Source organism: Leptonychotes weddellii, chromosome 9 (genome assembly GCF_054177405.1).
Source record: "Leptonychotes weddellii isolate Sample4059 chromosome 9, ASM5417740v2, whole genome shotgun sequence".
Taxonomy (NCBI): domain Eukaryota; kingdom Metazoa; phylum Chordata; class Mammalia; order Carnivora; family Phocidae; genus Leptonychotes; species Leptonychotes weddellii.
In genome coordinates this window covers 25,408,204-25,431,725 of record NC_138377.1, presented here as the reverse complement: position 1 = coordinate 25,431,725, position 23,522 = coordinate 25,408,204, and the positions used below count along the sequence as shown (strand labels likewise).

Below are 23,522 nucleotides of genomic sequence, written 5' to 3'. Positions count from 1 at the left end.
ATTCTTTCCTGCTTTGTCAAAGATTAGTTGACCATAGAGTTGAGGGTCCATTTCTGGGCTCTCTATTCTGTTCCATTGATCTATGTGTCTGTTTTTTGTGCCAGTACCATACTGTCTTGATGATGACAGCTTTGTAATAGAGCTGGAAGTCCGGAATTGTGTTGCCGCCAGCTTTGCTTTTCTTTTTCAACATTCCTCTGGCTATTCGGGGTCTTTTCTGGTTCCATACAAATTTTAGGATGATTTGTTCCAGCTCTGTGAAAAAAGTGGATGGTATTTTGATGGGGATTGCATTGAATGTGTAGATTGCTCTAGGTAGCATTGACATCATCACAATATTTGTTCTTCCAATCCATGAAAAAATGCTCATCTTTTCTAATAATAAAAAATTACACCGTGTTCGCATATTTAACCTATCAGATAGGTAAAAATCCAAGCATTTCATAGCTTACTTTGTTGATAAGGGCTTGTTGAAATAGGAACTCTCCTATATTGCTGATCTTTAAACTGGTACAACCCATACAGAGGGTGATTTGGCAACACATATCAGGATTTTATTTTATTTTTTAAAGATTTTATTTATTTGACAGAGACACAGCGAGAGAGGGAACACAAGCAGAGGGAGTGGGGGAGGGAGAAGCAGGCTTCCCGCCAAGTGGGGAGCTTGATGTGGGGCTCTATCCCAGGACCCTGGGACCATGACCTGAGCTGAAGGCAGACGCTTAACGACTCAGCCACCCAGGCATTTTAAATGTGTACCAGGATTTTAAATGCGTATATACTTTGACTCAGTAGTTTCACTTCAGGAAACTTACCCTACAGATATGCTTTGCACATGTGAAATAACTCATAGGGGGCATTCATTGCAGCCGTGTTTGTAAATGACAAAAAGTTGGAAGCATGTTTATAGCAGCAATGTCCATAATAGCCTAAATATGGAAAGACCCAGATGTCCATCAATAGATCAGATGAATGCATAAGGAAGATGTGGGGTGAGTATGTGTGTGTGTGTGTGTGTGTGTACACATATATAATGGAATATTAGCCATCAAAAAGAATGAAATTTGCCATTTGCAATGACGTGGATGGAGCTAGAGGGTATTATGCTAAATGAAATAAGTCAGTCACAGAAAGACAAATACCATATGATTTCACTCGTGGAATTTAAGAAACAGGTGATCGTAGGGAAAGGGAAGGAAAAATAAGATGAAAATAGAGAGGGAGGCAAACCATAAGAGATGCCTAACTCAGGGAAACAGGGTTGCTGGAGGGGAGGTGGGTAGGGGGATGGGATAATTGGGTGATGGGCATTAAGGAGGGTACTTGATGTAATGAGCACTGGGTGTGATATGTAACTGATCACTAAATTCTATCCCTGAAACTAATAATACAGTATATGTTAACTAAATTGAATTGAATTTAATTTAAAAAAAAGTGGAAGCAAGTTAAAGTCTGTCTTTAGGGGATTGGCCTAATAGATTATGATACATTCATATACTGGTTATGTAGCTGGTTTAAAAAGTTTTTTTGGGGGGGGCACCTGGGTGGCTCAGTCGGTGAGCTTCTGCTTTTAGCTCAGGTCATGATCCCAGGGTCCTGGGATCGAGTCCCGCATCAGGCTCCTTGCTCGGCGGGGAGCTTGCTTCTCCCTCTGCCTGCCGCTTCCCCTGCTCATGCTCGCTCGCTCTCGCTCTCTCTCTCTGTCAAATAAATAAATAAAAATCTTAAAAAATAAATTTTAAAAAATAAAAAGTTGCTTTTCAAAGAATAAGGATGTACTTTATGTACTGATGTGTAAAAAAATCTCTAAGAGACATAGTTAAGCAGAGAAAGTACATTTATTGTACTACCATTTGTGTAAAAAGGGGAAATGAGAATATATATTTGTATTTGCTTGTATATACATCAAGAAACTGCAGAGCATAATGACAGTGGTAACCTGGGATATTAGACAACTAAATAATTAGGTGGAAGATTTTTTTTATGTTACTCCTTATTATATTCTTTGACTTTAGAATCATGTGAAAATTTTACCTGTTTAAATAAATTGTATTTTAAAGAAATTGAAACATATAGTCAATTTTAAAAATAGTATCCAAAGTACTGTAAAGAGAAAGGTGTAGTAAACAGTGCTCTAGCATCCCCTATCAGCTTCAAGGGTGGGGCCAGGTGGGGTTGGCTAATGTTCATTATAAACCGGAACATCCAGTTGAGTACTGTGAATGAACATATTGCTTATTTTGTGTTAGACTTACCCAATTAAACTGTTCATGTAGCCCTAATAGGACAGCTGTGCTGCCCACAAAGAGCACAGATTTTGAAGCAAGAGACTTGAATTTGATTCCTGTGTCTGCTGTTTTCTGGCCTTGAGATTTTGGACAAATTGTTTTAATCTTAATCTACCACAACCTCTCAATAAATACAAAGAAGAAATGAAATAATGTGAGCGTGCTTTGTAAATTATCAAATAACATACAAAGAGAGCTATTATTATTTGTGTTTTGGTTTATATTGCACAGTAATCAGCCCATTAAGTTGGTCATAATTGTATTGCTGAACATTAGTTACAAACAGAACATTCTTAGCATATGACTTAGTCACCTCCTTCAAAGAAAAAAGTATGAATTTCCTCAACTCTGTCCTTTTCAGCTGTCTGTCACACTGTGTCCCTGTCCTCCAGAGCCTATATTGCCTTCCTACTGGACTTTGGTCACTCCAATGACTTGTGTTCAACAAAAATTACCTTTCTTACTGAGTGGTGTATGTATTTCTACCTTTTGTACTTTGGAATAGTTTCCTTTCCATTCCTCATAGGGTTTAAGTCTTTGTAAGTATTTTCTGTATGAGGTCAAAGAGTTAATTCCTAATCTCCAGACTGAGATGAAGGGCACCAATTCCTTTGTAAAGCCAACTCTTCTCTCTTCCTCTGTTCCCCTCTACTTATCCCCTATCCTGTTCCATGAGTTATCATCTCCCATTCTTGTATCCTCAATCTCTTCTGCTAGTCCTAACTCTGTGCTTTGACCTGATGAGTATGCTCAAGTCTAACATCCCTAAAAATGTTTTCAAATGTGAATCCCTTCTGTTGTCACATCTTTTATTTTTTTGCTTCAAAGAATGATTGCCTTTAACTTCTCAGTTTCCATTCATTCCCTAGTTCATTATGATTTATGATCTGATTTCCCTCTTTTTCTTTAAGATTTTTTTTTTTTAATTTTTTATTTATTTGACAGAGAGAGACACAGCGAGAGAGGGAACACAAGCAGGGGGAGTGGGAGAGGGAGAAGCAGGCTTCCCGCGGAGCAGGGAGCCCGATGCGGGGCTTGATCCCAGGACCCTGGGATCATGACCTGAACCGAAGGCAGATGCTTAACGACAGAGCCACCCAGGCACCCCGATCTCATTTCCCTCTTAACTGTTACTTTTGTAAAAACTTTGGCCAATGTCCCCCTGCTAAATTCAGTGGCTTTTCAGCTCTCGTACTGCCTGACTGTTGATGACACCTCTGAAATGTACTCCTTTTGCTGCTGTGGTGTACTGTTCTGGGATTTATTCCCTCTCCCCTATTTTTCTCTTAATCTCTTTGGCTGGTTTTTCTCCTATCACCTGCTGCTGAAGCTTAGGGGTTATGCACTTCTCTCCTTGATCATCATCCCACTCTGTTTTTCTTTCCACAGTTGTTGCATTATATAATGACCAAGTCCATACTGTTCTGCTTTCCATCTATACTCTCTCCCTGAGATTTCATCCATTTCCATAACTATAGAAACTAATGACTCCCCCAACAGTACCCTTGGACTTTGCTGCCTGATTGCAGGTACCTCACATTCACCTATCTCCCTAATTAAAATAGCTCTCGTCTCCTCCAGCCCGCTCATCTTCTTGTGTTCCCTGCTCAGTCAGTGCCATCTTCACCTTCCCAGTCCCTTATGCCAGAAACCTCCAGGATGGTCCTTGACTCCTTCCTGACCATTCACATGTAATTCACCACAAAGCCCTGTCAGTTCTGCTTCTGAAATATCTTTCTCATACATCTCCTTGTTTTCATCGCCACTTAGTCAGGTTTCTTTAAAATGAAACGTAATCGAATGTGTCACTACCTCAACCTTAACAATTTTTATGACTTTTTATTGCCTACAGGACAAAGTCTAAAGTCCTTGGGCATGGCAAATGAGATTTTTTTACAACCTGTTCCTAACCTTTTCCTGCTCCCAGCCCTGACAGACCGTGTTCCCCAGCCAGCTCAGGAGTATTCACTGGTTTTCTGCATAGGCCTTGCTTTTCAATTTCACATCTCTGCACCATTGTCACGTCTCTGTTTGGAGCCCTTTGACCTTCCACTCACTTTTCTCAGGAATCGTATCTTTATGCTGCCTTTCTGGACCATACAGAATGATCAGTCCTGCAGCACTTTATTCATGTCTCTGATATAATATTTATCCTGTTTTTGTTTTTGTTTTTAAGATTTTATTTATTTATTTGAGAGAGAGAGAAAGAGAGACAGAGAGCAGGAGAGGGAGGAGGGTCAGAGGGAGAAACAGACTCCCTGCTGAGCAGGGAGCCCGATGTGGGACTCGATCCCGGGACTCCAGGATCATGACCTGAGCCGAAGGCAGTCGCTTAACCAACTGAGCCACCCAGGTGCCCATATTTATCCTGTTTTAAAGCTAACTTGCAATCTTCTTAAGGACAGCATCTAGATCTTTTTAATTTCAATATTGCCATAGCATAGTACCTAGAATATAGAATTTTGATAATTATTTATGGGATGAATATATTCAAAGTAAAGTAAAAGAGAACTCAGCCCACACTGAGTCTGCAGAGTTCCCATGTTGTCTTGTGAACAGCACATTGAGAGGTGGTTAAGAGCTTGATTTCTGTAGTCGGGCATGCCTGGGTTCAAACCCTCTCTGTAATGCTTCCTAGCTGTGACCGTTTCCCCACCTACAAAGTGGTGATGAAGGGGTGGCTGTGAGAATTTAATGTAAAGCACGTATCACAATCTCCAGTACATTATAATAATTTTAAGCTATTATTAAGAGTAATGTATTTTTAATGAATAACAGCAGTAGTTATACTCTGTAGTCAAAAATGAGGTAAAAGAGTGGCATGTTCTCACATGATCTTCCTAAGAGAACCTGTTCTGAACCAAGCTGATACATTTTACCAGCAACAATGACTATCAGTCTGCTTTCTTCTCCTATACTTATCTAGGAGGAGGAGTGCTGTTCTTCTCCTGCTGTTATCTGTTGTTTGTATTATTGTTATTAATGCTCTTGAGATTCACTCTCTCCTTTACAAAAAGTTGAGTTTTAGATATGAACAGTGATACCAAAAAGGAAGTTGAACTTGAAGGGTAAGAAAGGGTAAACCCAGGATAAGGATGGAAGTGGTGTTTGGATTAAGAGACTGGGGAAAGTAGAATCTAAGAAAGGTTCTAGTTTCATTCCGTCATTTGTCAAATATTTATTGTTCCCTCACTCCATACAGGGCAAGGTGGGGATGCCTCTGGCTGGAGGGGCATCAGAATTGTTTAAGGCCTAATTTCTCTCTGTAAAGATTTTTAAAAATCTTTTAAATAATTTTTGAAATAGTTGTAGATTTACATGCAATTGTAAGAAATAATAGATCCTTTGTATATCACTAGAAGGATTTTAAGTCTTACTAATAATGAAGGTGAGGGGCACCTGGCTGACTCAGTTGGTGGAGCATGCGACTCTTGATCTCAGGGTCGTGAGTTCAAGCCCCACATTGGACGTAGAGCCTAGTTAAAAAAAATTATGAAAGTGAGATAGTTTCTTGTATAACTGGTATGAAATCACAGGTAGAAAGCAGTTCATAATTGTGAAAAGGCTGAGATTACTATGCTTGCAGCTGTAACAAATAAAGTTTCATGCAGGTATCAGTTTTTAAGCCAAACCTCAGAGGATGAGTACAATTGTATTAGGTTGAGAATGGAAGAGGAGAATGAGGTAAACCAAGAGCTAGGTGAGAGGGAGGACCTGGGTTCCTTCACCGAACAGTGGCAGATCATCTAGATAGACATTCATTCATTCATTCATTTAAAAAAGATTTTTATTTATTTGTCAGAGAGAGCACAAGAGGGGGAGCGGCAGGCAGAGGAAGAAGCAGACTCCCTGCTGAGCAGGGAGCCCCATTCAGGACTTGATCCCAGGACCCTGGCATCATGACCTGAGCCAAAGGCAGACGCTTAACCTACTGAGCCACCCAGGCGCCCCTCATCTAGACTTTTAAATTGCACACCTCTTGTGAATTGATTCTTTCTTGCCTCGAGTTTTTAGAACTCAAGTAATGATGGGCCTCTTCTTAATCTCAGGTCTAATTATTCCATTTTCTGTCTTTATAGAATACCTTGATTCTGCTGAGAGTCTGACTTCTTGAAAAAAGTTTCTCTTGTGCTTTTAGAATGACAGTAGAGAACGGCATGAGCACACCAGCGAAAGGCGGAGACGTGGCAACCCTGGGCCATTATCTAATGGACAACCCCAGGGTAACTCACGGCAGGTGGTGGAACAAGATGAAGAAGAAGATGAAGAGCTGACATTGAAATATGGCGCCAAACATGTGATCATGCTCTTTGTACCCGTGACTCTCTGTATGGTGGTGGTCGTGGCTACCATCAAATCAGTCAGCTTCTATACCCGGAAGGATGGACAGCTGTATGTATGAGTGTTTTATTATTCTCAAGGCCGGTCTGGCTTTTCTTTGTGGTGTGTCATCACCACCTCGGAGGCCTCTGCTTTGAAGGGGCACAAAGGCTAGAGAGTTCATCCTCTCTGACAGCCAGAGCAGTTGACAGAATGAGGGGTTATTATTTGATGCTTTAAGTAGAGAAAATGAGAGCTACAGAATTCTGTTTCATGTATGGTGTCACTGGTTAGGACTGAATTTAGGACAGGGCCATTGGTCCCATTGTTCTTCTGCTGGCACATTCTTTCCTTTTCTAGATTTGATGGATGAATTCTGTTGTCCTTCTCATCTTTGCTTAAATGTTAAGTCCTCAAAGATAATTTCCCAGATCCTTGTAACAGAATTAGGTCCTTCCCGATATTCTTTCTCATAGCAACCTGTTCTTTTTCACAATATGCAAATATATTATTTACATTATTTAAAGCCTGGTTTCCTTCTATACTGTAAGGCCTATGAGGGTACATTGTTTCTACAGCTAGTTATGTAATAAATGCTCAACAAAAAAAAGTTGCTAAATGAAAAGATGAAGAATTATTGCAAGCTGGCATTCTCTAAGCTCGTGGGGGGATTGTTGTGTAGATTCTCTAGTGCTTTTGGTATGAGCCCTATGCCTTCAAGAAAAATGCTTTGATTCAGATTCACCTAGTTTTGTCTTTGGGACTCTGTAGGGCCCCTATAGGGCTCAAAGTTTTAAATGAATTTTGGAATTTGAATTAGCAAACTGTGTGGCATTCTAAAAGCCAAGCTTTTAATCTTTTGGGAGAAAGGCTAAGGCAAGAATAAAGGGTGGGGGTTGGAGACAGCAGTCAAAAGAGACTGGGGAATATTATCTGTATAGCTTAGAGTTAGTTTTGGCTATATATTCTACAACAGGGTTAGCAAGCCATAGTCTACAGGGCAGATCTGCCTGCCACCACCTATTTTTGTAAATAAAGTTTTACTGGAACGTAATCACGTTCATTCATTTGTATATTGTCTATGCTGCCTTCATACTACAGTGGCAGGGTTCAGTGGTTGCAACAGAGACAATATGACCCAGAAAACTTAAAATTTGTACTCTTTAGTCCTTAACAGAAAGTTTTCTGAGCCTGTTGTAGGAAATCAAAACAACTGGTTTAAACGGTATACATATTTTCTCTCTCTCCCAGAGAGTGGTACAGGGTGGTCAGTCCAGATTGGTAGTATAGCTTCACATTTCCTCAAGGACTCAGGCTCCTTCTTTCCTTTTTCTTTGGCTTCTATCCTTTAGGTTATTCAAGGTTCCTTATTGGTACTGGAGCCCCAGGCTTCAATTCAGACAACGGGAAGCAGGAAGTAGCAGGGGAGAAAAGGACCTAAGACCCATCTCTCAGCAGAATTAACGCCTTTCTTAGAAGTTCCACACAACATATCCACTTATAACTCATTGGCCATACTTTGTCTCCTGGCCACACCTGTCAGGGAGTCAGAAATAAGGTTTTGTAGCTGGGAACGCTGGAACCTGGAATAAATGTGTTTATGTGAATGAGAAACCAAGGGGAAGATGGGTATGTGACGTTGTATCAAAACAACTCCAGTGTAGTCACCCTGTAGGTGAAAAAAAAGTAATTGTAAGCCATTATTATATAAGCCACCTTCTTTTGACAAGTACTTGTAGCTTAGGTAGTTTATGTGGTAGAATCCAGTTCTTTGAACAAATCACTAATAAGCTGTGGAGAAAGAACATTTCTTGAGTAATTATTTCAATATAAAGCATCCACTAGATGGAGCTAGTGTCTGGCTCACAAAAGTCCACCTCTCCATATTTTAGATCTCTCCTTTTATTTTGAAGCACTTATTTTAGAGTATAGCTAACTTTCTTAGCTAAAATTCTTGGCTAGATTGCTGAGATGGAAAAAGGTCATTACCAGTTGAATCAAAGAAACAAGACTGGTGTTGGAGAGGGTTGTGGTTTGAGATATCCATTAACACTTACTTTGGGCTTTTGTATTTTATTATAGAATCTATACCCCATTCACGGAAGATACAGAGACTGTGGGGCAGAGAGCCCTGCACTCAATTCTGAATGCTGCTATCATGATCAGCGTCATTGTTGTCATGACTATTCTCCTGGTGGTTCTGTATAAATACAGGTGCTATAAGGTGAGCATGAAACATGGAGCTTTGCTTTCCACCATGTTCTTTTTGTGATTGGGTTTTCCTGAGACATGCCTTACTTGGTCTAGTAGAGAAAAGGGCTATATATTCAAGAACTGATTTAATTTTTAGTTTTTTCCCCCTTATTGTAGAACATTTAAAAAACACAAAAAGACATAAATGAAAAACAAATGTTGTCATATCATATCACATTCTAAATGGTTTTAACTTTTTGATTTGCAGTATACTTAGGACATTGCAGGTTATATCCTAAGACCTTTGTGAATTCCCTCATTCACAAATAGTACTATAGGATATAATTATCCCTATAAAGTAATATAACTTAAAAAATTCAGATTTTCCTGAGTGCAGACCACTAGAGCCTTCTGCAGACACTGATGTTAAATTCATTGGTGACTGGTTATATTCCCATTTCTACATTGGGAGCCATCCATTCCCTCACTGTCTCTCCTGCAGTAGCACTAGTTCTTTCCTTGGGAAATAAGGGCAGGGGAGATTGTGTAGGAAAGACACAGGCCCAACCCTCCCAGCCTCTGCTCCCTTAGCTCACCCTCTAGCTAAGGGATTCACTCTTGAATTTTAGCCACCTGGCACATATTTCATATGCATGCCTCAGAGAAATCACAAATTATTACAAGTCATGAGACTTTAGGGTCTTTCTCAAATAAAAGAAATAAATGATAACTTTCTAAATGTTGAAGTCTACTCTATTTCCTTCTAGTATTTATTTCTCTATATGTTTAACATGGTTAAAATAAAATGTATAATAAATATGCCCTTTCCTAACTTTTACTTTGGCATAAGCATTTTTCCATATTTAAATTCTCAGAAAATATGTCTAAAGGCTATGTAACGTTTGACTCAATGCGTGTATTATAATTTACTTACCCTGATTTCCCTGATGTTGGACATTTAAGTCATTTCCATTTTTTTACTATTCTAAAAAGCAATGAATACCTTTATGGAATTTTTTCAATTTTTCAGATTATTTCCTTAGCGTAAAACCCTCAACACAGAATTTATGGGGCAAATTATCTACATCTTTTTCAATTTTATTTTATTTATTTGAGAGTGCAAGAGAGCGAGAGAGAGCACGAGTGGTGGGGAGGGGCAGAGGGAGAGGGAAAAGCCAGACTCCCCGCTAAGCAGGGACCCTGCCATGGGGCTTAATCCCAGGACCCTGGGATCATGACCTGAGCCAAAGGCAGGCGCTTAACTGACTGAGCCACCCAGGTGCCCCATCTACATATTTTTAATTATCATGGTGTGCAAAATTCCTTTTTTCAAAATGGTTATCAGTTTGTACTTAACACTTGTTGTGAATGAGACTGTCTTACCTTACCTTTACCAGCACTGAATTTTTAAAATTCTGTGCTAATTTTTTTTTTTTTAAGATTTTATTTATTTATTTGACAGAGAGAGAGACAGCGAGAGAGGGAACACAAGCAGGGGGAGAGGGAGAAGCAGGCTTCCCGCTGAGCAGGGAGCCTGATGTGGGGCTCGATCCCAGGACCCTGGGATCATGACCTGAGCCGAAGGCAGACGCTTAACGACTGAGCCACCCAGGCACCCCGTGTGCTAATTTTTATAGGCAAAACAAAATGCCTTAATTTGCATTTGGTTAATTACTCGTAAGATAAAGTACCATTCCAGTGTTCACAAACTTTAAAATTATGCACAATTTAACCTTGCTTGTTGAACATTGGAGTGGGTGGAAGTGTTAACCCAAGTGATGAGCATCTGCAGTCTGACATTAGCAAGTTAGAAATGAAACTGTATAACTTATTAAAGCCATGTGATTTCTGGCCTGAACAGTTCAAGGTTTAGAGGAGATGCTTACAGGGTTCTGTACTGAAGCAGGGCTCTTTTCTTTCAGAGCCTTTAGCACAGGAAAGCTGAACTAGGGATTTTGCAAGATGAGAAAAAAGTGGAAAAGATTGAAGACAAAGGTGTCTATGATGATGGGAGGTAGTCATCAATACTCAGAAAACCAAAGAGCAAATGATATAAACCCGTGCTGCAAAGTATTCTCCTCCCCGTTTAAATATCCTCATGACAGTTACCTTTTCTGTATATACGTGTTTACATGCTAGTTTCTCTGCTTTATTGGACTTCCTTTATGACTCTTTTCTTTTTAATATTTATTTATTTGAGAGAGAATGTGTATACAAGGGGGGAAAGGGGCAGAGAAGCGGACTACCCACTGGGCAGGGAGCCCGATGTGGGCCTCGATCCCAGGACCCTGGGATTATGACCTGAACCAAAGGCAGATGCTTAACCAACTGACCCACCCAGGCGCCCCTCACTTTGTGACTCTTATCTGGATTATATGCTACTTTCGTTCTTCACATTTTATGGGGAGTCTGTATCCTGTTTAGGGTCATATCCGCACCTGCACACCTTCAGGATGGGCCCATAAGTTCATACCAGTTTTAAAAGCTTGCTTTCTTGAGCTTCCTTTCTGTGATCTCCCTGGTACTTTTTGGTTCTTTTGGACGTCCCTGTTCCATTCCTCCAGCCAGAAAGCTGATTTATTTTACAAACGACAGGGACAAGAAGTGGTAGGACAGAGAGAGAAATAAAGCAAGTGCCATCTGCCCCACTTTCTGGGAACTAGAGCTCCTCCCCTCCGTCTGAATTTTAGGCTCCTGGTACCCTTAATACCACTCCCACAGGATTGTTTGATAGCTGGGTGTGAGAGAATGGTGAAAGGAAAAAGCCAAAAAGTGAGATTTTTGCATTCTCTTTTGGTGTTAGGAGACCTCTTTCCTGTTGCTTATCCAGAACTAGGCTTTTCCTAGAGCTCTCGCTATCTTGCTAATGCCCGTTCGGGGTTGCATTGAGTTCTGATGGAGGAGGGTAGTACTGGAGGAGAAAATGTAATAATCTCACTTCTAATTCCGCAGCCCACCTGACTCTGTCCACTTGTCAGAGTCCTCACCTAGCAGCTGCATGCATTCTATCCAGCTTTTACGGTTGCATTCGGCAGGGGAGACAGGGTAGATGTGCTTTCACTCCATGGCACCTCAAACCTGTCTTGATATATTTTGGCCAGTTTTGTGCATCTTTTAGTTACATCTCATTTTAGACAGTCTAAAAAGGGTTTATTTTCAGCCACATTTCCACATTTATTCATTCATGTTGTTTTGTTTTTTAATGTTAAGTTCAAGTCTTAGCAGGCACAGCCAATTCTATAGGAACAAGTTGTTTACTTTGATTCCTAGTCTAAACTAAAAGGAGCTTTTGAGTCAGATATTCAGAAACTTGCCAGGACCTGTTTGGAAATAAACCTGGAGGATTTGTTATGTCAGTGGTTGGTTGTGCAATGTCTGTGAGAAGCACAAGAAGCTAAAAGACCAAACAAACTTGAAGAAGGTAGAAACTGAAAAGGCAGTTAATTATTACATATCATGGTTAGAAATGAAACTGTATAACTTATTAAAGCCATGTGATTTCTGGCCTGGACAGTTCAAGGTTTAGAGGAGATGCTTGCAGGGTTCTGTACTGAAGCAGGGCTCTTTTCTTTCAGAGCCTTTAGCACAGGAAAGCTGAACTAGGGATTTTGTAAGATGAGAAAAAAGCCTGTTTTACCATCTGATGTTCTAGAAAAAGGGAAGTGCTATTTAGTCATCATCAGAAGAGGCTTTGAATTCAGGTAATAATTCAGAAAATCATAACATCAGTGACCAGAAACCATTATTACAGGCAGAGGGCATTTAATATCTTTACAATATGAAGAGCACTTACAAATCATTCAGAAAATTATGAACATGAATGTTACAGAACATTAGAGCATGCAGCTCTTGATCTCAGGGTTGTAAGTTTGAGCCCCACATTGTGTGTAGAGATTACTTTAAAAAAATAAAATCTTAAAAAAAAAAAATTATGAACAGCCTAATAAATTTTTAAAAACCCAAGCCAGAGGAATTACAAAGGAAATATAGATGGCCAGGAGAGAGGCAGAGACAGAGAGATGTATATATATGTTTCCTCAGTGGTAGAAACAGAAACATATTAAAATAACAAATTAACGTATTTCACCTATTGACTTGGTGAAGATTAATACAGTCTTTTTTTTTGTGAAGTCACTAAGCCAATATATATCAATAGTCAGTAATTAGAAAAAGTCTGTACACTTTGATTCCATAATTTTGCTTTCATGAATGCAGAAAAATATTTGCATGCTAGGACTTTTATCCTAGCATAAATTATAATTGGAATAAAGTGGAAAACCATAAGTTCCATAAGAAATATGGAATAAGAAAAGGTTAAATAAATAAGAAAAAAAAGGCTAAATAAATAAGAAAAGGTGAAATTGTGGGTTCATCCATATATGTAGAATATTATAATTTACTCATTTAAAAATCGTATTTTCAAAAAGTATTTGGTGGCATGAGAATGTGTCTGTAATAAAAAAATGTTTTAAAAAGCAGAATGCTAAACCAAATTACTTGATTATAATGTTGTTAAAAGGCCTTTATACATGCAGACAGAAAACATGCCTGAAAAAACATGTTAATAATAACTTTGGTTGTCCCTGGTCAGTGGAAATCGTTTTCTTCCTTTAGTGTTTCTATATCTTCTCAGTGTTACACATACATGTTATTTTTGTATTCAGAACAGTGCTTTCTTAAAATAAACACCATCCCCATGTTCCCTCGCTGAGAAAAACAAGGTAAAGAGCATTTCTCAAGAAAGATGAGAATTTCTAGTATTCAGTATTTACTCTGGCTTTTTTTTTTAAGATTTTTATTTTTTTGACTGAGAGAGAGACAGCAAGAGAGGGAACACAAGCAGGGGGAGTGGGAGAGGGAGAAGCAGGCTTCCCATGGAGCAGGGAGCCCGATGCAGGGCTTGCATCGGCCTCCATTCCAGGACCCTGGGATCATGACCTGAGCCAAAGACAGACGCTTAACAACTGAGCCACCCAGGCACCCCTTACTCTGGCCTTTTAAGTCGGAGCTTAATACGGAATACCAGTGTACATCTTCCACTTTGTAAAGCTTTTCTGTTTTGTAATATTTTATATACTTTTTAGTTTTGTAACTTGAATTATCTCTGAAGCTGAGTCTTACGAGCATGACGGGGTGGGATGCCCGCGGGGAGGTTCCTTTCTGCTTAAGCTTTATTGGATTTTCTGCAGATGAAATAGAGTAAGGGCTCCCTTTAGAATATTTTGCTAAAGTTGAATATTTTGAGAGGGAAATGTACAGGTGTCTTTAATTTACTTTGATATATATTAAAAATAAAAAGGATGGAGAGATGTATAGAAATGTTACAAAGCAAGTACAGCAAAATATGAATGGTAGCTATAAAATTCTTTAAACTTTGCTGTGTGTTTGAAAAAAATTTTTGTTTAAAGATTTTATTTTTTTATTTGAGAGAACGAGAGAGCACGAGTGGGGAGGAGGGGCAGAGGAAGAGGGAGGCGCAGAACTCGATCCCAGAACCCTGAGATCATGACCTGAGCCAAAGGCAGACGTTTAACCAACTGAGCCACCCAGGTGCCCCTTGAACATTTTTATAATAAATTATTATTTATTTTTGTGGAAGAACACCAGAAATTAAGTTTGTTGTATTCATATAGTCAATTCAGAATATTCGAATGTCCAAAGAATAGCTACTTCCATGTAAAGGCATTCTTTTAACCTTTTCCCAAATTGTACCATCTTATGAAGTTGTTTTAAAGAAAAAGAGGCAGCAAGAATTTTTGAGAAATCTTTTCTTTCAAAGGAATTAATAATTACAGATCACCTTGGGTGATCAGAACAAAACAAGAGAAGATTAACATATATTTTAATCACAACTAGATTTTGATAGCTTAGAGCCTGATTATTGGAACAACTGGATCTGGGAGGTGGGTGTGGGAGATTTTTTTTTTTTAATGAAGACAAAATAATATTCCAGTTAAGAGATGATGTTTAGGGGGTGCCTGGGTGGCTCAGTCAGTTAAGCGTCTACCTTTGGTTCAGGTCATGATCCTGGGGTCCTGGGATCGAGCCCTGCATTGGGCTCCCCACTCAGTGAGGAGTTTGCTTCTCTCTCTCCCTCTGCCACTCCCCCTGCTTATACTCTCTCTCTCTGTCAAAAATAAAATAAATAAATAAAATCTTAAAAAAAAAGATGATATTTGGAATAGTAAACTTCATTGAAAGATTAAAGCATATAATGGGTGTATCCACCTCAAAATAATTTCAGTTTTGGAAATTACTTGACAAATTTTTGTGCTTCTCCATTCTGTTCTTAAAAACCCCAGGCTCCCTGAGTTGTATAGTATTTTCCCAAATACACCCATTACGTAAAATTACCATTTAAAATGTTCATCTTGTGTAACAGATTACAAAAGTCAAATCTGATTCTCTCATATTCATAAGCTATACATGAGTAGTAGTGACTAATATTTACATAGTGTTGTATGAATTCTGCATAATAAGGATGGACTGACTTATAAGTGTTCCAAAGAATTTGTAGTATTACTACTTATTAATGAACCATGTAAAATAAACAGAAAGCATTACAATGCTTACTGAAACTTTAGATTCTGAATATTATTTTATCAAACGGCTATGTAACTTAAGGCCTATTTTAAAATACACTTGTATATATACATAAGTCACTTAATGGACTATCTTATTTTCAGTTTCTATTCAATTTATTTCTGTTTATTTCAGAAATACCACAAATTTTTCCATTGAAAATATTGCTTCTTTAAATGTTGACTGTTGGCTCTGTTGAGAATTTATTTTAGAATGCATTATTTTAAAAATTTCACATATTTCTAAAGGAACAAAGGTCTATATATGTCTTGCTGAATTTTCTATTTTCTATTCTGAGTAGTTCAGTACCAAAGAGTTCCAATATAAGTATGCACTGATCCTGAAGTCAGTTTGAGTTCTGCCATTTGAAAAGAATAACATATACAGAAATAATATATTATTTTTGAAGTAAGAAATTTGCCTTTCTTTAGGGTATGGGATCTGTTAATTATATTGAAATGCTTTCTTTTCTAGGTCATTCATGCCTGGCTTATTATTTCATCTCTGTTGTTGCTGTTCTTTTTCTCATTCATTTACTTGGGGTAAGTGGTAAAATATTTGTTCTGTTTTTCAGAAATTAACTCTGTTTGAGCTATATAACTGTCACTTAAAGCCATGTACTTTGTTGATGAAATACTCTTAAATTATGATTGTTTCCATATGTAGTTTGTACTTGGTATGTTTAAGACTAGTTAGTATTATAAAATATATTTTTTTTCATGGCTGCACTAAATTTCATTTTATGAAAATAACATCATATGTCCTAGCTATAAAATTTATTGTGGATGTTTAATTTTTCTAATTTCAGATATTTTAAACTAGGGTTTCTTTCCATTGTGGCATTTTTTTTTTTTTTTTAAGATTTTATTTATTCATCTGAGAGAGAGCCTGTACACGTGAGGGGGTGGGGAGGGATAGAGGCAGAAGTAGACTTCCTGCCAAGCAGGGAGCTGGACATGGGACTTGATCCCAGGACCGGAATCATGACCTGAGCCAAAGGTAGGGCCTAACCAGTTGAGCCACCCAGGCACTCCATCCATTGTGGCATTTTAAGTGATATGTGGCCTTTTTTTAGTTTTTGTATTTACTTTTACAGCTATGACCTATGATACTGGTTTCCCAGTTATATGAATGATACAGAGTTTTCTGTTAAAGTAAGCTCAACTTGAGAGAAAAAGTGAATTTAAAGAAAACTGTTAAATAGCACAGTTTGATATAAGATATGGGAAAAATATGAAGGTAGGATATGAATATCTAATTTGAGGGAACCATATTTCTAAACAATGTTTTGATGAAAATTACTGTACATAATTTTAGATCTCTGTTTAATTTTTTTCAGGGAAGTGTTTAAAACCTACAATGTTGCCATGGACTACATTACTGTTGCACTCCTAATCTGGAATTTTGGTGTGGTGGGAATGATTGCCATTCACTGGAAAGGGCCTCTGCGACTCCAGCAGGCATATCTCATTATGATCAGTGCCCTCATGGCCCTGGTATTTATCAAGTACCTTCCAGAATGGACAGCGTGGCTCATCTTGGCTGTGATTTCAGTATATGGTAAAACTCAAGACTGACATTTTGTTCATCACAGAAGTACCTCACTGGTGTGTTACCCTTCCTTTTCCAGTTATCTTGACTTAGGAAAGTGATAACAGTTACACCTCATAGCTCTTCAATAAATAATTAATTAGCTATAGTGTCTTTTTCATATAAAGATTTCCATTTTTTTGAGGTTCAATTCTTTAAAAATGTCTTACTGTCCCCCAGTTTAAGCCAGTGATGGATTAGTGGAAGGATGCATAGACTTCTGTTCAGAAGACTTAGATTTAAATCCTGTCTCCACCACCAACAGTCTTTGTGACGCTAAGAAAAAGCCTGACTCTTTGAGCTTCAGTTTCCTCATTTGGAAAATGGGCACGGTACTTCTCAGAGTTGTAAGAGTTCAGAACCTATGTTGAAAAGCACTAGCAGAGTGCTTCACACACATAAAATGCTCAATTAGTTTTTAAATCAAAATTAGGACACCTACTTTTTATAAGGCAACTTGGGTAGAATTATTCTTTTAAAAATAAAACTTACTTGGGCAGTGTGAGATTCAAATTCATTAACAACGAGTGTCACATGGGTTCCAAACAGTCACAGTGTATCCTTGCCATGAATGACAAAAGCAGCTGTATAGGTGTGTGCTCTCCGGCTGTCACCCTGCATGAAAGCCAGGAAGAGAGCCACTTTCAGAGGTCAGTATGTGGTCTCTATATAATAATTTTATCCCTATTCAAATGCTTATTAAAATGTCAGGTCACCTGTAGTAGGAATCCTCATCATCCCCACTTGATGAGGAAAAAGTCCATGGAAATAGAATTAAATTGGTTCTGTTCTCATATTTGAGCAAGCAGTCCTAGAACTATAGTCATGTACTCTCTGTGTCTTTCATAAAGACCTTAGGTGATACAGCACTTGATGGTTTGCAGAGTCCCCGTGTATACTCTGGCCCCCACCCAATCAGCAACTGGTAAATACTTTGCAGTCAGAGGTTTTACTAATATGTTCTTCTGTTCAGTGCCTTTTTCAACAGCTGCAGTTTGCCTTCACCTTCGGAGGGACACACTGTATCGTTACCTGGCTGCTGGTGGAATTCTTCCACAGCCCTACCTTTGCATACAATTTTTGTTGACTAGATCTTAACCACATCCAGCTTTCTCCAGGAGCACAGATAGAACATCACATCGATGATATTATCCTCTGAAGAGATTCGTTTGACGTATTCATTGAAGACATACAAATAGTCACACAGGAGCTCAAAAAAAGGGGTGGGCATTTGCCTGTACATAGTACAAGGCTTTGCCACCCCAGTTGAATTCCTGAAAATTATTTAGTAAGGCTTCTATATCTCTGACACTGTCAAGAAATAGCAACAGGGGCGCCTGGGTGGCTCAGTTGGTTAAGCGACTGCCTTCGGCTCAGGTCATGATCCTGGAGTCCCGGGATCGAGTCCTGCATCGGGCTCCCTGCTTGGCGGGGAGTCTGCTTCTCCCTCTGACCCTCCTCCCTCTCATGCTCTCTGTCTCTCATTCTCTCTGTCTCAAATAAATAAATAAAATCTTTAAAAATAAAAGAAATAGCAACAGAGCCTCCCTACACCCACAATGTTAAAACAAGCCCAGTATATTTTAGGGCTTTTTGGGATCTGGAGGCAGCATATTCCTCATTTACAAATTTTACTTAAGTCTGTTCATACTGTTACAAATTGGCCCATCTTGAATTGGGGCCCCCTACAATAAAGGGCTCTAGAATCTGTCCAGATTGTAAAGGACAGTCACTTCTCTTAAAGTCCCCTCCAGAGAATCATTCACTGTAGAAGCTATAGCAACCTCCTCTCACACCTGAAATCTCTGGACCACCCATGATGATCAGAAGTTGCCCATGGATTCTGGTTTGAGAAACTGCCCTCCTTAGTCAGAGAGGCAGTTGGAGAGTGCATACTGAGCTCTCCTGGAAACAAGTTCTCACAGGCCCCGAACCTGTGAAGCTCCACGTCCTTCTGTGGGTTATGGAGACAGCGTTCTACAAGTTCAGGCCAGCTACCAGGGCCTCCTTGCTAATGTTACCTACAGGATACAGCTAAGTCTGGGCCTTCTGGAGTATCACACCTACAAGAGAGGTGGCCTCTTCTGTCCTCAGTCCCTGGCTTGTTGACAGGGTGCTAGAGGAGCTCACCCCTCTCTTGGACCTGTGGCTACCTGGGGAGCCAGTGAACAGCAGTGGGAGTTTGTACACCTTATGAACAGCATCAAAATTATATGTGATGAAGCTTACTGAAGAGCCCCTTCTTTTCATTACCTAATCTGGACATCCTTGATCGAAGAGTGAGATCCAGGGGTCAGCAAAATTAGATGAACTTTAGCCAGTCACCTTATCCTAGTCAACAGTTGGCTCCATCTGTGCATTTTTACAGACTCTTGGGCCATTGCCATGGTTTAGTCATCTGGCTCCACCAATGATAGCAACAGCAATTACTTATCCAAGGTTTTTCTCTTTGAGGAAAATGACTACAAGAATCTCTGGCCTCACAGATACTCAAAATATGTATCAAGGTTACACATGTCTCTACATATTAAAGCCACAGTACAGGTCTCACTTTATCCATTGTGGACTTCCAGACATTGTTAATAGTGCCGATCTCACCTGTAAAGGTATACAATGCTGGGCTCTTGAACAAGAGTTTCAGTGGGACTTTCACCGTCCCTACCAGCCTCGGGCTACAGACCTCACAGAGCACCATTGTGACATACTCAAGCAACTTAAAATTTAATTAAATGGAACATGGCATATTTCTATCATCAGTCAGACATCAGAGGTGAATTTTAAAAGAGTCTGGTTCTATTTTTATATGTTCAAAAACAACAGAGTGCCAGTTCTGGAGGCAGCCATATCTGGTTCAAATCCAGGCTCCTCTCCTATCATTTATTGGCTGTGTGACTAGCACAATAATCAACCCTTAAGTCTTAGTTATTATGAAGATTAAATGAAAAAATACATACAACACACTTAGAACAGTACCAATAAATGTTAGCTGTTATTTTTTAAAATACATAATCCTGTAAAGTAATCAAGGCAGTAATTCCTGTTTTACTGCACCTAACAGACCTGAAGTTTAGAGAGGTGAAGTATTTGCCCAAGCTTAACGCTGTTTGGTCTAGAATCTGAATCCCAAGTCCAGTATTCTTTCTACTACATTACACTATTTCTCCCATCAACACTCTTTCTTCCATATGATACAAATGATTATTTCTCCAGACCTTTGAGTTCCTTTAAGAGACTTTTGTATCCACTACTTAGAGTAGTGTTTCTCAAGTCCCTTTTTACAACGTCAGAAGATTTTTTAATTTGTCCCACAGGTTCTAAAATTTTTTAAACAAAATTCACTTTAATTGCTCTAAAAATAAAGGAGTTTAACATTTAACACTTCTATTAGGGGCAGCAGATAGTTATAGGACATGCAGCTTCAAACAGGTTGAAAATCTCATTTCAGAGTGCAGCAAATCTCCCTTTTCTCATCCAAAACAAATCAAAGTGGAAGCAGTGAGAGCAGAGAATTCTTTGTGTGTGTTTTATTATATTAGTGGTAGTCAATGCAGTATTCAAGGAGACATGACCACTTGCAGGTGTGAGGGGTTTTTTTTACTTAAATGCATCTGAATGATGGTGATATCTACACAAGCTGTGAAGTCTTCCTTCACAAATTTAGCTACACCTGTTTTAATATTTTTAAATGTTTGAAATTTTCTGTACTTCTATAATCTGAATTTTTATGGCACAGAAAATGTCAGAAAAATTGCAGTTGATGGAAAGAGATTGTGGTAGAATCAAGAATATAGGCAAATTGCTTCTGTTCTGAGTTGCTGTTTTTGTGAAAAAATAACCCACTTTTCAGCACCACATGCATTCTAAGACCTGACAGTGTGAAGTGCTTTTGACAGAAGTACAAAAGAAATACTAAAAGGTTTTCATGCAAAGATTTATTTTGTTTTGTTTAAATTTACTATCCTTTAATTCAAGTATCCCTAAGTAGTACATACACTATTTTTAAAAAGGAAAGGGAATGAGTCTCTGTTACACTGCTCTTCATATTTTGAAAAATTCAGTCATCCCCTCTATTAAATTCCTCTCGTTGTAAAGCTTCTGTCTGTGGCTCGTAGATATGATTTGTTCAGAAATGGCTTGTCTTTGTTTCTGCTTATTGGAAATTGACAATAGCTCTAGAATAGTTCTGTCTTGTCATTATCTCTACCTCTTTCCTTCAAACTGGGAAGACTTATTCCTGGAGCTCTGTGATGATACACTGTAAACTAACCAAATAGGCAAATCCAAAGTGAAATTTACATTGATTATCTGTGTGGTTTTGTGTATTTTGTTTAGGTTGTTTTTCCCGCACCTGTTTACCTGCTGTTTATTTCATATTCATTCAGTATCTTCCTGCGTAAACAGGACATTAACCCTTTTCCCTTGGTTAATTCCTCCCTAACACACCCATTTGTAAGTTTAGCCAATACATTTTTCCAGATTTTTTTTTTCCTCTTTCTAGATTTAGTGGCTGTTTTGTGTCCAAAAGGCCCACTTCGTATGCTGGTTGAAACAGCTCAGGAGAGAAATGAAACTCTCTTTCCAGCTCTTATTTACTCCTGTAAGTATTTTGGAATGATGTTAAATTCGTACTCAGCTTAGAATTTATAGGAACTCAAACACATGTAATTATGGTCATTATTATGATACTTTTTCTCATCTTAAATGCATAACATTAAGACAACTTCTACACATTCCTGTTTCCTTGCAAACTGTTGTCTTCCACCTGACACTGGTTCAAGAGAGTTTTCAGTAGGTGTAGAAATAGAAGAAATATTTAGAGGTGGGGAGCCATTACTCTCATTTAAAATCTTGTTAGTCTGGGATGCCTGGGTGTCTCAGTCGGTTGAGCACCTGCCTTCAGCTCAGGTCATGATCCCAGAGTCCTGGGATGGAGCCCCACATCGGGCTCCTTGCTCAGCAGGGAGCCTGCTTCTCCCTCTGCCTGCCGCTCCCCCTGCTTGTGCACGTGCTCACTCTCTCTGACAAATAAATAAATAAAATCTTTTAAAAAAATAAAATCTTGGGACGCCTGGGTGGCTCAGTTGGTTAAGCGACTGCCTTCGGCTCAGGTCATGATCCTGGAGTCCCTGGATCGAGTCCCGCATCGGGCTCCCTGCTCAGCAAGGAGCCTGCTTCTCCTTCTGACCCTCTCCCCTCTCATGTGCTCTCTCTCAAATAAATAAATAAATAAAATCTTTAAAAATAAATAAATAAATAAAATCTTACTAGAGTTATCGAGCACTTTTTTTTTTTTTTTTAAGATTTTTATTTATTTCCGAGAAAGAGAGAACACAAGTAGGGGGAGCAGGAGAGGGAGAAGCAGGCTTCCCGCTGAGCAGGGAGCCTGATGCGGGACTCGAACCCAGGACCCTGGGGTCATGACCTGAGCCGAAGGCAGACGCTTAACCGACTGAGCCACCCAGGTGCCCAAGAGTTATCGAGCACTTACTACAGAGGAATCTTGCCCTAGCTTACTGAAAAAATTGTACTGTTCCTTCACAATGTGCCCCTTTTTTATTATTTTGGGATCCCATTCTTCCTAATCATTCAGTACATGTGCATTTGGGCATTGACCTGCTGCCACAGAACACTGTGGGAGACATAAAGATGTTTAAGATACTTTGCCTTACTCAGAGCTCCTTTGCTTATAGTTTAGAGGTGAGATAAGACAAATGTATAAATAAGCAACATTCAGCATTGTTACCAGATTCAGAGGAGGCACAATTGAAGTGTAAAGAGAGTTCAGAAGAAGGGAAACCTGGCTGGGGAATCAAGGAAGGCTTTGTACCATTTGGATTGAACCTTTTAAGGATGGTGGGATTTCAGCAAACACAGATGGGAGAGTTGATTCCATAAGTGGGCTTGTCAAAGAATGGCTTTGAGACGTAAGTGTGGAGTATCTTTATCAAATTTCAGGTGTTTAGATTGACTAGAACATGGAGTAAAAATGGGAGAGAGTTCAAGGGGGAAGAGTTTGGAAAGGCAGATTAGGGCAAGATCAGGAATAGCTTTGAGTGGCTGGTTTAGATATCTGTATGCTATTCAGTGATCACTGGGAAATCAAAGGTTCCTGAGCACAAGAGTAATGTGACCAGGCTGTGGCCCCATAGGCTTGCAGCATTGTGCAAGCTGAATTGTGGGTGGTGAGAACCGAGGTGATGGCTGATAACGAAGGAGATACGGTCACAATCTAGGTGGGAAATAAATGAGGGTCTGAACTGTGGTATTGTTAATGGCAGATCCAGGAAGAGGACTGATTGACAAGAGGTTTTAGAGGTAGAATCAGTAGTTCTTAGCAACTGCTGAGACAAGTTTTAAGCCTGAAGGAAAGGTGATGAAGAAGAGGTGTTTTTCTTGTTTGAGGAACGTTTAGTTTGTCTGTAGCCCATAGCTTACTTAGTTGGTGGGACCTGTGAACCAGGTGGAAATTCCCAGCATAAGTTTAGAAGTGAAGTACTAGTGCTTGGGGAATGGTTGATTAGAGGTGCGGAATTGAAAGCGTAGCAGAGG

The 23,522-nt window shown here is 39.2% G+C and overlaps 1 protein-coding gene across 5 annotated transcripts in view; it reads left to right on the top strand.

Annotated features, from left to right (window-relative positions):
* PSEN1 (presenilin 1) overlaps positions 1-23,522 on the top strand; it is a 72,448-nt gene that overhangs the window by 29,737 nt on the left and 19,189 nt on the right. For all 5 annotated transcript variants that reach the window (XM_081830312.1, XM_081830308.1, XM_081830311.1 and 2 more), the window contains 5 exons: positions 6,427-6,680; positions 8,691-8,832; positions 15,858-15,925; positions 16,723-16,943; positions 21,472-21,570. In XM_081830312.1, the coding sequence (XP_081686438.1) occupies positions 6,427-6,680; positions 8,691-8,832; positions 15,858-15,925; positions 16,723-16,943; positions 21,472-21,570 (784 nt within the window). The remainder of the gene's footprint in view (positions 1-6,426; positions 6,681-8,690; positions 8,833-15,857; positions 15,926-16,722; positions 16,944-21,471; positions 21,571-23,522) is intronic.